Source organism: Mastigoproctus giganteus, chromosome 11, assembly GCF_048544385.1.
Source record: "Mastigoproctus giganteus isolate SK-2022 chromosome 11, ASM4854438v1, whole genome shotgun sequence".
In the NCBI taxonomy this organism is placed as follows: domain Eukaryota; kingdom Metazoa; phylum Arthropoda; class Arachnida; order Uropygi; family Thelyphonidae; genus Mastigoproctus; species Mastigoproctus giganteus.
In genome coordinates this window covers 66,341,794-66,360,601 of record NC_143585.1, presented here as the reverse complement: position 1 = coordinate 66,360,601, position 18,808 = coordinate 66,341,794, and the positions used below count along the sequence as shown (strand labels likewise).

The 18,808-nt window shown below is 36.7% G+C and overlaps 1 protein-coding gene across 3 annotated transcripts in view; it reads left to right on the top strand.

Annotated features, from left to right (window-relative positions):
• LOC150078078 (glutathione S-transferase C-terminal domain-containing protein-like) overlaps nucleotides 1-18,808 on the top strand; it is a 126,604-nt gene that overhangs the window by 26,348 nt on the left and 81,448 nt on the right. For all 3 annotated transcript variants that reach the window (XR_016547629.1, XR_016547628.1, XM_090384985.1), the window contains exon 4: nucleotides 2,373-2,463. Coding sequence is in view for 1 of the 3 variants with exons in the window: in XM_090384985.1 (XP_090241111.1) it covers nucleotides 2,373-2,463 (91 nt within the window). In the remaining 2 variants the exon portion in view is untranslated. The remainder of the gene's footprint in view (nucleotides 1-2,372; nucleotides 2,464-18,808) is intronic.

Genomic DNA, 18,808 nt, shown 5'->3' with positions numbered 1-18,808 from the left:
TCATTTTGAAATATTTTGAGAGCACCTGTCAAATATTACTTAATTTGACAGGTGCTGTCAAATATTACTTAACTTTGCCTTAACTATTAATAAATATCTTGTGTTTATATTTCTGTTTGTGATGCTAGTCGTTTATATTTCTATTTGTGATGCTAGTCATTAACATACCATCTCAAAAAAGGGTTAGAAATGTGAAATTCCTAGGTGATGCACTTTCTTTGAACACCAGTATAGTTCACACAGTTGAGTTCAGTTTTAACTATTTGCAAATGGGTGCATTGCTTGGTCCATTCTCTAAAATACAAATAATTTTCACTTGCTCACTGATTGTCAAAATTTTTTTTTTTCTCCCCTTCCATTTCAAGGTAAAAAAAAAACCCGAATTTAATGCAGCACAACAAAACCTAAACTACAGAAGCAAAATTGTTTTTAAAATTTTCCAAGTGTTTCTCCCAAGAGACACATTCACACACAATGATTTGATACTGCACTGAATTCTTCATTTTGACTGAATCTGAAAGCTGAATGTTTCATACCAATACAAAAGATTTCATTGGTTAATTTGCCACTAGGTCTCCCCTTCTGAGAACGGCCTCCGTAGCTGAGTGGTCATGAGCGAGAGTGCAGTAGCACATACTCTTTGAGTAGACCAGAGTTTAAGCCCGTGACTGCTAAATACGGTCAATCTGTCAACCTGCAGTGGCAGATTATGGTCCATTTCCCTCAGCATGAATTGTTGAGGAGGCTTCCATCCTGCAGTGGGTTGATAATGGGTGCAGTTTACCTTTTTTTTTTTTTTTTTTTTTTTACACCTCCCCTTCTGAGAATCCATAACAATAGGGAAGAGATATAGTACAAAAGAGGATTAAGAGATATTAGGGAAAGAAAACAAAAAGCTAAATGTGGAGTGCACCTGCAGCATGGGACATTCTCTATTCAAACGAGGTAGTGTGTAGCAGAATTATCCTGACCCCACTACGGGCAACCAAAGCCGTTGCTGTTTTTGTTTGTTTTTGTTATTTGGTTTTTAGGAGCATTAGCAACTAAGGCCATATTGCTCCGGGATATGTGGTGGTCATTCCCTGACCTTTCCGCATCCTCCATATTTGGTGGTCACAGGCTCGAACCCCGGTCTAATCAAGAAGCGTGTGCTACGCACTGCTGCTCCTGCCCACCTGACTATGGAGGCGCCAAAGCCATTACTCTTAAACATTAGAAAAATATCATAGTTTGCATTAAGCTATATGTTTATTTTTCCTCCTTTTTTTACAATTGATGCTCTCATGTCAATGTCAAAACCATCAAAGAAAAGGAAGTTGATCTTGAGAGTTGAGTCTTCAACAAACAGTGGACTTAATTATACTTTTAGTGTAGAATAAAGATAATGTTGGGCTTATTTGTAAAGGTGATGTATCCATTTTCAAAGAGTGCAGTATTAAGTAGCATTATACTGCATGTAACAAAAATAAAATATGATACATATTAAGGTCAGGTCAGAATCAGAGAGTTCTTTTGGATCAATAGATTATATTTGTGACTAGGATTAGTGAAAATATTATTGTCCTCTGACATAGTTTCGTGTGTCATAAAATAGCACATAACTCTCCAGCAGATATCTATTTTCTTGCTGCTACAGTTCAGCCATGATCCTCTCATTAAACTGGAATGTCAAGGTTTTTAATTGATTTAAGTTCAGGACATTTAAATTTTTTTTTATTTATAAGTTATATACAATTTAGCACTGTTAAACTTTTAACACAAAAAACTTAAGCTATGTGTTATGCTATTTTTGTTTTTGTTGTGCACTTAGAGACAAAAATCCTGTTTTAAAAGACTTCACATATTTTACAACTATGTCCATCTTATGTTATTCAGTTATTGTTTTGTTCTTTATAGCAGACATTTTCTTTAAATTTTTTTTTAAATGATTTGGTAGAATTCATAATAATTAATGTTTAATAAAAATCTAACCAATGGAACCATAATATATTTGGTCAAGTTTTGTTGCTTTCAGTTAACTGTAAAACTTACCATTGTAATTAGTTTAGCCATTTAGGATTTTAGAATTGTGTCTATTATGATATCTTTTTGTTTTAATTCCTTTTTAATTGTGAATTTGTTTTGTGTTTATGCTAGATGGTTCTGTTAATATTTTGCAGCCACTTCACTTCAAACGCTTATATCCTCTCTCTCTCTCTCTCTCTCTCTCTCTCTCTCTCATACACTTAAGATGGGTTCTCAACTCATCTTAAGTGTATGAGACCATAAAAAACTTTAGTTATTTTTTTTATTGCTTACAATTTAAAAATCTTTTTTGCACAGGAAAGCATTTAATAGTTAATTGCAAATTATATTATACTGCTTATTTTCAGAATGAAGAGATAGTGCCACTATACAGACCACATCCATGTAATACACAACTCAGCTGGAATAAGTTTCCAGACCCAGTGCATCCTGCTGGAGGTAAGAGTAAAATGGCATAATTACTTAGTGGTAATTTTGATGATACGTTTTGCTGTATATGTTATGTTTGTAAAATGCAGGGTGGGTCAAGAGTAGCTTCACAACTTTAAAAGTTTGTAAATGGTTCATTACAGTCAACATGTGCTGACTGTAATAAAAACTGTGTTGAAGTTTGAGTTTTCTTGCTCATTTGTTATTAATTGCTGAAGTATCTGTCTGTGGCACTACTGTAGTGTAAATAAAAATAGTTATATAGACTGGTGCAGAAAGTACATAATATATTTTTTGGATGGAAGAAATTAAATCTACAACACAAGTGGAAATTTTATACAAGGTTCAACAGACCACCAAATAACATTCAATCTATGACTGACATAGGACTTTTGTTGCGACCTGATATTCTGGGCACCACACTAAATTTGCAGGAAAAAGTTTCATCTACAGCCCACAAAAGTCAATATACCAAGCCAAAAAACTTGGTATACTACAGAAAAAAGTGTAGAGAATGTTGCAGTAATGTGTTGCTTCTAAAACCATACAAGTTGCACATGCAACAAGCTGTTAAGGCTGACAACATCAAGACATATTCTGAGTGGATGTGTTTATAGAGATGGTAGAAGATGAAGAGCTGCGTAAATGACTTTGCCTCTGACATGGAACATATGAGGCAAAGCCTTGTTGCTAAACAAGACATGTTATATGTCTTTTTTTTAGCAACAAATACATGTTCCATGTGCTAGGAAAAGTGAATGCTCGCAATGTGAGGGTGTTGGCCAGTGTAAAACCCAATGTGATTTTGGAATCTGTCCAGTGTCTGGCCCATTTTTCTTCACAGAAAGAACAAACCTTGGTCCCAGGCATTGAGACATGTTGGAGAATTATCTGATCTTGTGAATTTCTCAGGATAATGCTAGCAACAAAGTGCTCTTCCAGCAAGAAAAAAAAATTATGAGGATTTTTTTTTTTTTTTTTTTTTCTTGTTGGGAGAGAGTGCTTTGATTTCCATTGAAGCATTAGTATTAAAATTGTTAAATGATGCAAGGAAGCAAGTTTTTTTTTTTTTTTTTTTTGTAGATTCAGAAAAAAGCTTGCTTCCTTGCATCATTTAGTCATTATAATATTAATACTAAGATAGTTTACATGTAGGGCACACAGGTCCAATTCTGTGTGGCTAGCTCATACACCACCCCTCATATTATTAGACTTCTTTTTTGAGAGATTACATTATGAACAAGATGTACAAACTAGTTCACATCAGTTGACATCCCCCTCCCCTGTCGGGCGCCTCCGTAGCCAGGTGGGAAGGAGCAGCAGTGCGTAGCACACGCTTCTTGATTAGACCGGGGTTCGAGCCCGTCACCACCAAATATGGAGGATGCGGAAAGGTCAGGGAATGGCCACCGCATATCCCGGAGCAATATGGCCTTAGTTGCTAATGCTCCTAAAAAAAAACAAATAACAAAACCTCCCCTGTCAATTGATGAGACTCAAAGAAGCCTATAGCAGTCAACACAGTTACTCTAGCCACATAACACATTACATTGAGTCTTGCAAGAGGTTAATTTCCATTGGAATGTATGCTGCATTACTGCTGAAAGACATTGAAATGTAACTGTTACTTCTGCTGCAACTTTGAATTTGTAGTAATTTTTCTTCCAGTACAATATTTCTTCCATGTGAGAATAATATAAAGTTATAAGTTGCCAAATACATGAAGCTACTTTTGGCTTATCCTGTATAGACGGATTGTTATGCATTTATTAAATTAACTCTCTAACATGACATCCTGTTTGTAGGGGGAAAAAAAAAAAAAACCTTTTGTGCTTTCTATTTTTTTACATTAAAATCTGAAATGTGGATTTTTTTGTTTTTATATTTGATGTATTCATTTTTTGCCAATTAATATCACTCTCATCATAAAAAAATAAGTTATTTAATCCTGAGTTAGACATGCAAAAATTTGAACTTCTCTGTGCACATAAAAATTTAGAAAATCAGCAAAAGAAAACTCAGAATTGTTCATTTATTGATGCTACATATATTTTCAAAATTTTCTGAACACAACTGTGAAAAATCCGTGTTCTATGTTAAAAACATATATTTTTAATTAATTTTTGAAAATTAATACTCTCTTTTCGACTAGTTAGTAAGCGAATGCAAATTTAAAAATAGCACACTTCAACAAATGCTATGATTAGATGCCAGCCTGTCAGTAACAAGAGCTCTTGCTGTGTGAAATGTGACATGCACACATCGACAGTTTGATTCTAGACGATGTATCAGTGTCACAAATCCAGAGAGTGTTACTGATTGGAGGAAAGTGTTCATCAATAGAGCAAACTTGCCTATCAATTTTACATGCCATATGTCAATCAATGTATGAATATCATATATTTTTTTTAATTGTACGATAATTAACAAATATATCTGGAATTTTCAGCAGAGAATTCAAAGAAAGCATTTTTAACATCAGCTATTTAGGAGTTTCTGCAGTGCGAACAGAATAAATGAAGCACAAATTTCTGAAATATAATCAGCCCTGTGCAACTGATTCAGAGTTAAATTTTTATGTTCAGCTTGACTGATTTTTATGTTTAATGCGACTCCTAGTCAGAAATAATACCAGAATTATTATTTTTTTTTTTAGAGAGTTTGAGAATTGGTAATGTTACCAAAATACAGTGATATTCTGTCTATCTTATTTCTCTCATTTTCTGTAACAGTATAACAGGGATTTTCCACTTATATACATAAGCATCCCAGACAAAAAAATAGTCACCCATGTGATTTTTCAATTAATAATGTGTAACCCCCTTCTTTAGCACAAATCACTTTATGAATTCTCATTGGTAGGGATTCAGCTGGACCCCTTCAATAGTTGGCATTCATTTACAGCACTGCTTGCTGGAACTGACAAACATCAGAGCAAAAAAAAAACTTCTTTTTTTCACCCTTGCTAAAATATTGCGCAGTTTTTTCTAAAGAGTCTTCAACATTAATAGAAGAAAATGCAACTGATTGCGGCTTCATCAATGAGTACTGAGGATTGCAACCTCTCTGCTCAATTGGATTATCCTTAGAATTGATTAGTTATCGAAGAAAAGGAAATCTTTAAATTTTTACATAAATTAACCACTGAATATTAAAGTGCAACTTTATTTTTGACTTTTATAACCCTTTTCCCCAAGAATTCTGCAATCCATTTGGATTCTAATTATCACAAGCAAGATGATCATAATACATTTAATGAAATACTTATGTAAAGTAATTTTACTCTTATGTGGCAGCATGCTGGGTTCTGTGATCCACTTGTTTAAAAATAGCCAGAAAATTTAAAACAAAAATCGTGATGCCACAAGGTTGTAGGAAAGGAAAAAATATATAAGAATTTGCAGAAATTTAGAAAAACAATTTACAAAAAGTTAGAAAAAAATCGCCAGAAAATTTAAAATTTAATTTAAATCTTCTGATATCACAAGATTGTAGGAAAGGAAAAAATATATAACAATTTGTGGAACCTTCATGAAAATGTAATATACAGAAACTGAATTTTTCACAAATTACCAAAAATTTACTGCCTAATCAAAAGGGATCAGTTTAAAGGGCTTTTAATTATCACATACAGAGTGCATAGTGTGTCCAAATATATTAGCATTAGTAGAGGCATATGATGCAAGAAATCAAACTTATGCAGCATCAGCCAAAAAAAAAAAAAAAAAAACACTTCCACTTCACCCCTCCGTTCGTTCGAAATACCTGTCCAGCTGAGCCTTAAATTTATTTAGGCTATCAACTTCCACAACAAGGGATGGAAGTCTGTTCCACCAACCAACTACCCGCTGGCTAAAGGCAATCCTCACATCAGACCTACATCTGTCTTTCCTCAATTTTAATTTATGCCCTCTCAGGTGATTATTCTGAGCAAGAGGCAGAATCCCATCAGCTCAAACCATTCAAGGCTTTATACACCTCTATCAGATCACCTCGCCGGTGCCTAGTCTCCAGACACTGTAATTTGAAAAACTTAAGCTCTTTCTTCGTAAGAGCAACCCTTTGTTCCATTCACTAATCTTGTTGCCCTTCTCTGTACTCATTCCAGCATCTCTAGATCCTTCTGGAAATTAGACCTCCAGATCTGTATACAGTACTCAAGGTGTGGCTGGATCTTTGCCTTATACAAGGGAATAATCACCTCCTTATCCCTCCTAGAAAAATTCCTGTATATCATTGACAAGACACCATGAGCTACTCTTGCTGCCCGTCTGCACTGCTCAGAGAACTTCATATCTGCCTGCACAATTACCCCCCAAGTCCTTTTCATTCTCTACCACTGTCAGTGTAGTACCACAGAGTTGGTACGCTTCTCTGGGGTTGCTGTTTCCATTATGTAGTACTTTACATTTGTCAATGTTAAACTTCATTTGCCACCTCTCAGCCCATCTGCTCAACCTTTCCAAATCCTGTTGTAGCAGAATAGCGTCAGTAGTGTCCTTAACAACCCTGCCGACCTTTGTATCGTCTGCAAACTTGGACATTAAGCTTGATATACCATCATCAATATTATTTATAAATACAGAAAACAATAATGGACCCAACACTGAACCCTGAGGGACTCCACTAATAACATTAGTCCACGATGAGCAGTGTCCATTGATTACCACTCTCTGCCTTCTCCCTTTCAACCACCCCTTTATCCATAGCAGCAATTTGCCTCCAATGCCACACTGCTCCAATTTTTGCAGCAGTCTTCCATGTGCAACAGTATCAAAAGCCTTTCTAAGATCCAAGTATATAATATCAAAGTTATTCCCTACATCCAGTTCTTTTGTAACTGCATCATAGTATCCAATCAAATTGGTCAGACAAGACTTCCCCTTAACAAAACCATGCTGTGTCCGAGCTATAACTGAAGTCTTGTCTAGATGATCCTGCAGTGCTTCTTTAACCAGTGGCTCCATTAATTTTCCTGGAACAGAAGTTAAACTCACAGGTCTATAATTACTTGTGTCAGTCTTTGATCCTCCTTTGTGAATTGGGGTCATATTTGCATATCTCCAGTCTATAGGTACCTCCCATGAGTCCAAGGAAGCTCTCATAATTATGGCTAAGGATTTGCCTACTTCCTTTGCTGCCTCCTTTAATATAACTGGATAGATTCCATCCACCCCAGGTGCCTTTCTTGTGTTTATCTTCAACAATTTCTCCTCCACTTTACTCTTAGTTATTACAAGATTATCTAGCTTACTGCCAGAGTTGAATACACCTCTGGCATTCCCCTCGCTGAATAACTCCTCATGTGTGAATGTCGATGCAAAATATTCATTTAGTTTGTTAGCTACCTGAGCAGGATCATCAACAGTTGAACCATCGATATCAAGGGGACCAATCTGATTCATCCCTTTCCTTCTAGAGTTTATATAAGTAAAGAACTCTTTGCTGTTTTTCTTTGCATCCTTTGCCAAAGATTTCTCGTAATCTGCCTTCGCCTGTCTAACCTCCTTTATAACTTGGTTACAGATCAACTTATATCTGTCATAGGCTTCTGTGTCACGTGTTAATTTATATGTATCCCATGCATTTTTCTTCTCTGCCATATGTCTCATTAGTTCATCTGCAATCCATTTAGGCCTAAACCTTGAACAATATTTCTTAGTTGGTATGTAAAGCCTAGTAACTTCCAAGATAAGTTCTTTGAATGCTTCCCATTTTGAATTTGCTGTTGGTAACATCATCAGTTGTTCCCACTGTATAGAATTTAAATACTGTCTCAGACCATCGTAGTCGCCTTTACGAAAGCAATAACCCTTCCCTTTACCCCTGATGGTAGTTACCTCTTTGAGTAAATCCCACTTCAGCACACTGTGATCACTACCACCTGGTGGTTCCTTTATCTGCAGATTCTTAATGCATGAAGAATCACTACTGATAATCAAATCAAGAGTATTACTCCCTCTAGTTGCCTCCCAAACATGCTGATGTAGAAAACAGTCATCCAATAAATCCACAAAAGCCTTGCTAGTGTGTGAGTGACCAAACCCACAAATTACAGTCAGTATCTGGGAAATTAAAATCCCCCATTATAAGACTCTCTGATTTACTGGCCCACTCTATTTCCCTGTACAGTTTCTTATTATACTCATCAGTCATTAGGCTTATAGCACACTTCTACTCTCAATTTTGATCTCCCAATACTTATGTCACACCAAACTGACTCGACACTGCACTGTCCAGTGATGTGACTGGCTTCACTTCCTTGGATCTTATGTGTTTCTTAACTAATAGCATAACCCCTCCTCTTTTCCTATCCTGTCTATCCTTTCTGTAGACGTTGTACTCCCCAAATTCCAGTTCTGCATTCCTTATATCAGTGTGACACCACGTCTCTGATATCCCAACAATATCCGCCTTTGATGCTTTGAGCAATACCTCAAATTCATCAAATTTATTTACCAAACTCCTAGCATTGGTGTACACGCAAGTATACATGCACCTGTTCCTATTCTTAGCTTCTCTAACACAACCCATGTGTTTACTTATACTGCAATGACTCCCAGCAGTCTCTGAAATATCCTGCATCTTGTTTTCCACGCTTCTGCTCATCCCAATAGAAGCAGTGCAAGAATCACTTTCACCTCTGCCAGTGGCCACTGTTAATCTATTAGTCCTTGTATCCCCCCAAGCTAGCACTTTTCTGACCCACCTAACACTGCCTTGATAGCATCAGCAAATATTCTTGCACCCTTTCTATTAAATGTATCCCATCGCTGTAGAAGCCATCCCTTCTGTTAACAAGTACAGACAAGGCTGAATAAAATCTACCCCTTGAGCCTTGCACAATCTTTTCAGGGCCGAATTGATCGACTAGGCTCTAATCATATACTCCCTCCTATCGTGTCTGGGCAGAATTGCAGACACTTTCAAATTCAACCCTAATTCACGTCTTTTTTTTTCAACAGTGACCTGTACTTGTTAAGTAATTCTGCCGATCTCCTACTCTTAATATCATTAGTACCAATGTGCTCAACTATATCACCTTTTGTGCCCTTAAAAGATGATATCTGCTCTACAATGTCATCAACCTTTGCCCCTGGCAGACATACCCTGGTCCTGTTCCACCTATCCTTTTTACAAAGCATGTTTCCCTGACAATAGAGTCACCAACAACTACTAGTTCCTGTGGGTCCAGTGCTTTCTGCCTTGGGGGGGTTGCTGCTGTGTTGCGTGATGAAGTGCAAGCTCTTGCGTTGATGTGGGCAGCTGAGAGCTTGATGGGCCCTCACTTTAGATCCTTTGAGGGCATCCACCATGTCCTTCAAGCTCTCATATAGGCCCATAACAACGCTGAGTTGTCGCCTGATTTCGTTACACTCCTTGCATCGTGCACACACAAAGACATCCCCCCATGGCAATATCATGTCCCGTACCCGATTGCTTCGCAAACATCATGCAAGCAGTGCATTTTAAAAGGGGCTGTGAATCAGAGAGCAACTGCCCCCCCTCAGTTCTCCTCTGAGCCACAGCAATCCCATTAGCTTGAGCCTTTTGCTTTGCTGCTCTGATCTGAGTCAAGATTTCGATTTAATTTCAATAAAATTTCAATTTCAGTACAAAATTATAACATTAAACTTGTATCCCAACACAGTTATAACGCTATATATATTTTTCAGTATCAAATATTTTCTACAAGTTCCGTTTATATAACTTCTGTATCAAGTTATGTATTAATTAATTATGTTATGTTTGTAATCTAAGTCGTTATATGTATTTAGTTAAAAGTACAATTTAATTTCATTGACAACGAAGTTTAACAAAATTAATAGATTTTGCTGATTAATTGACAATATTATATTATATACTATACTATACTATACTAACGCTATCTAGTTCGGGATATAACGTTGTATCGTATAACAATGGCGCAAGTTACGAACGGTAAATCTATGGACACTTAAGTATTAATTAACTTCCAAATCTCGCTGTCTCAATTCAGAATAAACTAACGATCCTGTCTAGGTCTATAAGCTACTTATAGAAAATCAATAAAGCTGCTAAATATGGCTAAAAAACGTCTCGTTCAGTGGAGCTGCAACTTTTAACACGTGGATATTTGGAATAGTATCCTCTTTTTTTTGTAAGTTCTACAAAAGATATTGCTCCTGTGGTCTGAGAAGAAGCTATAATTCTGTTGACATTTATACACCTCATAGTGCATATGAGTATAAAATGAGTAATCTGTAGCTGTTAATTATGGAAAATGGCATTATTGCTTCCTATTAGAAATATTTGCCATAGATCTACTTCAAATGTAGAAGAAATGTATTTTGTGGCAAATGAATTATTTGTAAAGTTAGGCTTTCTGTACTCAGCCTTTTTACGCTGCTTGTCTCTTCTAAAAAAAAAAAAAATCGCATGTGTACCCTGTACACACAAAAGATGTTTTATGTGTAAACATCTTTGACAAACCTACTAAATTTCAAACAGATAGAACTGAAATCATGAACAATGTAATTTGTGTAATCCACCAAATCAATGTTAGTGATAAATATGATATACAGTAATACCCCGAAGTTACGCGATAGGTGGGTCCGACGAAAATCGCGTAAGTCGAATTCGCGTAAGTCGGGGTACAACTTTGCATATAAATACATATAAATTTTGCTTAATTGGGACCAAGGACTAACAAAAACACTAGTTTAGAAGAAAAATATTAATAAAATTGCAGTTCTTTATACATATTAATACAAAATATGTATTAAAAAAACAAATGACTTACGTAAAAAAGTTATTTCGATGTCGATTTATTCATAAAATCTAACAAATTCTTCTGACGACACAGCGCCTTTTTTTTTCACGCAGAATTTCTTCGTAGCAAGCTAATAATTTTTTTATTCCTTGCTTTGTAGCTATAACGCGTTCTTCGTTGGAGTCTGTTTTCTAAAATTTTTAAGCCCTTTACAATTGAGCCCTTTTCAATTTTCAACCTGTCAAGTTTGCAATTGTCATGTGCTTTTCGCCGTTGCTTCATTTAGGCCTGTAGCACGTGCAATATCACATGGTCTTTCATTTTGCTCAAAGCGTTTCACAATTTCATATTTTTTCTCTATCGACAGAGGCGGACTGGCCATAAGCCTTACCGGGGAAACCCCGGTGGGCCAGTGTGATTTTGGCCATAAACCATAGTATGAGGCCACTATAAATTTTCCCGGGTAAGAATTTTTGATCCAGTCCGCCTCTGTTTATCGATAATTGCTTTTCTTTTTCTTTCTGAATCTGCAGTGTCTTCACCAGGACGCTTCCTTTTCACACCTTTTAATTAAGTATTTTACTCATTTTTAGGGAATAAAGCACAATTACAAACGGAGGAGGCACGCTTGATACGCATAAACAAAGCTGCGCGCATGTAGCAACTGAATAAACAACACCATAAAGACAGAGATACACTATTAACGCCTCACATTTCTAGGGGTTACTACCATAAAACAATAAAAATCCAGTTGCGTTTCTGCTAGTGAAATCTGTTATAAACTGTAGTAAACTCGATCTAATTGCATTTGCGATTATACCGATAGCTGGAATTGTGTTGGTTTTTACGTTATTAGGGTGAAATGTGTTTCCCCTTCACTGATATAAAAAACATAAAAGCAGCAAAGTTGAATTTTGTTCATCTTTCGTTCTCATTCTCCGCCGTCGCACCGTATATTGATAACATATGAAAAACGACCTTGAAGATAGTGGGCGGCAGCGTTGCCAAACGAAAAAATCAAGAACCGCGTAACTCCGAGTTCGCGTAAGTCGGGGTATTACTGTACACGCCCACTGCTTACTCTACCGAATCAACATTTGGAAGATGTTAGGCCAATAGCTAAATTACCCATTTGATTGTAGCCATTTTGTTGAATAGTATGATTGCAACAATACAAGTATACATTTCTATTGTTACAATCATACTATCATGTCGGATCATGTTACTCTGTCATGCTTTGTCGCAAATTACACATACAGTGCCACGAGATCTGTAAGAAATGACAGTGTCCACGTATAATACACTATCGAAACTATGACTTGGCTCAGGATCTCAACAAGTACAAACACGAGATGGTAATGCTGCACATTCCATTTCGCAATGAGGAAACAGATACTGTCAGAGATGAAATATGTCAAGATCTATGACGACAATGAAGAGCTCATATTAGATCATAAATTGTATGAATCAAACTTGGACATTTGCAAAAAAGACAACGTTGACCCTGATGAAGCATGCAGTAATACCTGCATAGCCTTGTAACAGGATGGCGAGAAGACCCTTTTGAAACTTTTAGTCATCCAAACAGTGAGATGAATGAGGATCTAAAACTTGCCACGCTCAACTGACTCAGCACAATTGTAAAGAAATGCGAAAACTTGATGACCAATGAGGTCTTCTGCAGCTTAATGAGAATGGCCAATGACAAGCAAAAGATTCTACATAATTGATACATGATAACAGACTATGAATTACATTCATACATGTAATTCGTAGTCTGTTATCTCCCAATTGGAAACCGGTTCAAATATTCTTGACCAGCCCAGCTGGTTGCAGAAAACACTTATAATTTGCCTCTTGATGGAAATATACAACCACTTCAGTAATACAGATGGGTATTGTAATGCCTACATTACATGCGCTTCAACTGGTAGGGCTGAAGAGCATGTAATGCAATGATCTTGGATGTGCTCAGAGCTGGTGCAGGCGCCTCTGTAGCCAGGTGGGAAGGAGCAGCAGTGCGTAGCACACGCTTCTTGATTAGACCAGGGTTCGAGCCCGTCACCACCAAATATGGAGGATGCGGAATGGTCAGGGAATGACCACCGCATATCCTGGAGCAATATGGCCTTAGTTGCTAATGCTCCTAAAAATCAAATAAACAAACAAACAAACAAACAAACAAACTCAGAGCTGGTTTATGCCAGCTGTGAGCACATCCAAGATCACTGCTCTCAAGATATCCATTTCTCTGGTTACCAAAAGGTTTTTGACACGGGTGGCAATAGTTAGCCCGAAACCACCTAAGTGGTACGTCCCGAATCATAAATGTTTTTCTGCAACCAGCTGGTTTATGCCAGCTCTGAGCACATCCAAGGTCACCTCCCATGATCCTTTGCTTTACTTTACTTTAAATTTTTCAAGATATCTACCGTATTTCCCCATGTATAAGACGCACCTTAATTTTGGGGCTGAAATTTGAAAAAAAATGTATTACATAAAGTTATTGAACTCAAGTTTTATTCGTCATAAAATTCATACAACTCATCACTGTCAAAACTCCCATCCATTAGCTTGTCCTTGTCTGTGTCTGATGACGAATCACTGTCTTCATATATTGTCTCGTCCTCAGTTCCATCTATGGCTTTTGAAATGCCACACTTCTTAAATGACTTGACAACGATCTCAATCATGATATTATCCCAGGATCTTTTCACCCATATACAAACTTCTCCTATAGTTGGTTTCTTCACTCTTCCTGCTGATGTCAAATTGTCCCCAGAAGACTTCATCCATTGGTTCCATTCGTCTCTCATGGCAGCTTTGAAGGGTTTGTTAATGCTGACATCAAGTGGTTGGAGCTGGGATGTCAAGCCTCCAGGTATGACTGCAAGTTTTGTTTTTTGCTCTGCAGCAATCGTCTTTGTATTTTTTGTTATGTGTGCCCTGAACTGATCAGGCACCAATAGGGCAGGTTTGCGTAAGAGCCCACCTGGTCTCCTGCTCCAAACTTTCTCAAACCAGATCTTCATCCCATCCTGATCCATCCAACCCTTGTCATGAACGTGGACAATCACTCCTCGAGGAATGTCTTCTTTTGGCATTGTTTTGCATTTGAAAATCAGCATAGGAGGCAGCTTGGTTCCGTCGGCACAACAAGCTAGAACAACTGTATAATGGCTCTTTTCATGTCCACTTATCTTCACAGTTACAGTTTTCACCCCCTTCTTATCAACGTTTCACCCCCGTTACTTGGGACATCAAATTGAAGGGGGACTTTGTCCATATTTGCAATCTGTCTCAACTCAAACTGATGTGTCTTCCGACATTGAATGACAAAACGATGAAATTCAAGGACCTTCTGCTCATAGCTTTCAGGCAAGTCTGGTGTGTGTGTGTGTGTACGCATGCTTAGTCCATTCCGTTTCATGAACCTGAAGCACCAATTGTGTCCTCCTTTGAAATCAGTAACTTCTTTTTCATCAGCAATTCTTCTTGCCTCATGCTGAACCATCTTTGTGGACACAGGAATTCCAATTGCCCTTTGCTCCTCAATCCATATCTTCAATTCCTTCTCTAAATCAGGCCATTTTGCTGACTTGCCTCTAATGGCCTTCTTCTGCTGTGGCGTTTTCAGTAGGGTTTCTTCTTCCTGTAGCCAGTCTCGGATTGTTTTCTTAGTTGGAGGAGGACTAAACTTACGTTCAGCAGCACGATTTCCATTTACTTTTGCAAACTGGATCACTTTTAACTTGAATTCAGCACTGTACGAAAATCTTTTCTGAGCCATTTCTGGGCAGAACGTAGCAAAACATAACCTAATATACCGGTAACAAGTGCGAAACAATGAGCGTAAAGACAACAAGCGCGAAAAAGCAGGAAATGCAAGTAAAAAAAATCTACAACCACTGTATAAGACGTACTCAGTTTTAAACCCCAAATTTTTCGAAAAAGGTGCGTCTTATACATGGGGAAATATGGTATTTCTCCGGTTACCAAAAGGTTTCTGCCAAGGGTGGCAATGGTTAGCCCAAAGTCGCCTAAGTGGTATTGCCCTGAATCATAAATGTTTTTCTGCAACCAGCTGGTTTACCAGCTCTGAGCACATTCAAGATCACCTCCCATGATCCTTTGCTTTAAATGCTTTACTTTACTTTAAATTTTGCAAGATATCCATTTCTCTGGTTACCAAAAGGTTTCTGCCATGGGTGGCAGTGGTCAGCCCAATGCCACCTAAGTGGTATGCCTCAAATCATAAATGTTCTTCCGCCTCCAGCTGGTTTATTCCAGCTCTGAGCACATAAAAGATCACCTTCCATGATCCTTTGTGCAATCCTCTCCTGATTCCATTTTTCTTTGTTATGAAATGGAAATGATGTCATTTCCACGTCGTAAAATTGTGACAAATTGATTTTACTACCGTCCGAAATTTAGTAGGTAATCTGCAAGATTACTTCCCATGATCCTTTGCACGATCACATCCAAAATTATCCCCATGATCCTTTGTGTGATCTCCTCCCCCGACTCCGTTTTTCTTTGTTATGAAACGGAAATGACATCAAATTATGTCATTTCTGTGCCACAAAATCATGACAAATCGATTTTACAATTTTTACTAAATTTCAGACGGTAGTAAATACCATCTGAAATTTAGTAGGTGCCGCCAAAGATGTTTGCACATCAAAAAAACCCTTCCCATTTCACTTATCCATTATCTCCAAAAGTTTTTTCAGTCCTTCCTCACGGAAATGATCTCAAATGATGTCATTTCGTCATCGCAAAATCATGACAAATTGATTTTACTATCGTCCGAAATTTATTAGGTGCCACCAAAGATGATCAAAAAGCCATACTGTTGTTTGCAAATCATGTGATTGTTAAATCTGTTTTGTCCTGCAGAAAGTAATTTAATTATTTACTAAATAGTTAAAAAATATTGCCAAGATAATTGTTAAAAATTCTACTAAGATCAATCGAATACATTTAATTCAGGTTAAAAATCTTTTATTTGATTTAACCCAAAATTGCATTAACATATCTTTATAAAGGAATATATGTATAAAATTATGTTAAAAAATTAATATTTATATTTTATGAAAATTATTTACATTGTAAGAAGGCATGCATACTCTTTCCAGTCCCTTGACTTTTCTGCATTTTCCCAAAAACGGGAAAATGCAGAAAAGTCAAGAAAAGTTTATGAAAAAAGATGTTCTCGAAAGTTTTCTTCATACTAATTTTTTAAATATCTCTAATCATGAATAAATAACCCAGTATTAAAGATTACCCAGTATGAATTCATACTGGGTTTAGTTATCCAGTATGAATAATTCATACTGAATAACTAACCTTGCAAGGATGCAAGTTTACTTGCATCCTTTTGATGAGAAAACAGAAAAATGCAGAAAAGCCAAGGAACAGAAAGGGTAATCATGCTTTTCTTGCACTTCAGCTGTTGTTTTCAGCACTTTTTCTATTTCTTTCCATTCATAATTTTTTGTAAACTTGTAATATTTTCTATCTTTTGAATCATATAACAGACTTGAGGTTTATAAGGTTCTGAGGGGGATTAGTAAAATGAATGAAGGTGGTAACTTGTAATTTTCACTGTTATAAAGAATTCCAGAACTAGGAGCGATAAATTCAAATTACAAGGGTTGAGATATTGATTAGATTGTAGGAAGTTTTTTTTGCCAGCGAATCGTTGATTCCAGGAACAAGTTGCCTTCACAGGTAGTTGAATCTTACAGTTTGAATAAATTCAACTGGATAGTTACCTATATGAGGAGGGAAGCACATAATTTGTATTTTCTTATCTACTTTTGTGCAATATCAGTGAAATTAAAATTATTTCATTGCTTCTCTAAATCCTAATTAATAGAGCAAACGGTGGTATAACATGTCATCCTTTGATATTTTGTTGACAAACCAACACTACTGTTGGTTTCTTTCAACATGAATTGAACAGGGGAAAATGATACAGAAAAATTGTCCACACTTGAGCATTAATTTTATGCTGTTATGTTACTGCAGAATTTTCAAGTATAGGACAAAACTTGAGAAATGTTAAGATCGTCTACTTTGATTTCCCAAACTTTCCCACGGAATCTGAGGATGAGTGATATAAACTGTGATTCAACAGTGATGGAATCCATATTGGAGATCATTGATCAGGCGGAAGTTTCCAAAATAGCATAAAAATTAGTAGTTTATGGATTTTTCCATTACTTTAGAAGGGGTTGAGATAATGAGACAGTAATTTGAAAGCAGGATTTGTCACCCTTTTTTAGGAATTGGCTGGATATGGACAAATTTCCATGCAAAAGGAAAAATGCCAGTGAAATAAGAGAGTATAAAAATGGTGACACTTATCAAAAGTTAACTCTGGAACACAGATTTTAGATTATTAGATTATTAGATAATGTTCAGCAATTCTTTCTGTACACATAATAAAATGTGCTGTACTTACTATGATTCATTGTTCTCCAACATTTTGGAAAAGGATAAACTTAAATCTCCCTGGGCATCTCAGAGAATAGATAGATCAGCCAACTGTGTAATTGAAAAATGCCGACCGGGCTAGCCAGGTGGGTAAAGTGCCTGCCTGGCAACCCAAAGGTCGCAGGTTCGAATCTCGCCTCGGGCTTGGATCAAAGTACTGCAAAAACCTTGGGAGGTGCACTATGGCCACAGAAGCCGATGCGCCAACAACTGCAAAAAAAAAAAAAAAAAAAATGTAATTGAACCATGGCTGGAACATATATATGAAAATGGCACAAAAGACGTTAAAATATCCACACACTTTTATAATCCAGCTGTACAATTTAATAAGGCTCCGTGCTACACTGGATTGCATAGAAAGCTACCCTGTTTATCATTGCTTGTGCAATGTATAACACAGTATCAGGTCCTTAAAGGTGAAGATGTGTGAAAAACCACCGGTGACACCTTACCTAAACACTATGGCGCAGGTCCTAAACACATTCACTGCTTCCTCATGCAAATATGCAACTTTGGATTTTTAATCCACTTGGAGGGAAAACAACCCTACTGTTGGAACTTTTCTTCCAATTTGACAGAAAAAAAAAACCCAGATATTTTTGTCAAACAACCTTCACCTGAGGCCGATTAATTCAGTCATAGTGAGAAGAAAGCCCAAAAATGTCTCTTCCCTTTTGAATCCAGATTGACTCAGTCCCATGGTTTTCAATCTCGTGTCAAAAAGAAAAGTCAGCAGTGATAGTGTTAAGCAACTCTATGAATTTCTGAACTAAATTTGAGAGCATTCCAAAATTCAGATCTTACTGTAAATGTTTATTCTTTATGGTGTATTGGAAAACCTATTTGTCATATCATATAATTGCTTCATATGACTTTCCTTTATATAATATTAACTCTTCCTTTAACTTTGAAACTGCCTTATTAAATCTGAATTTGGGAAATAAATTCACTCAGCTCTTCTGGAATTCAACACGTTTCTCAGTGTGCTTTTATCTCTTCTCGTTTTATTATTTCTGATAACTTACTGTCCTTGTTTGCTATAAACATAATTTATTGTATAGCATTATCAGTCATCAAAGTAATTATGCAAACAGCAATAGT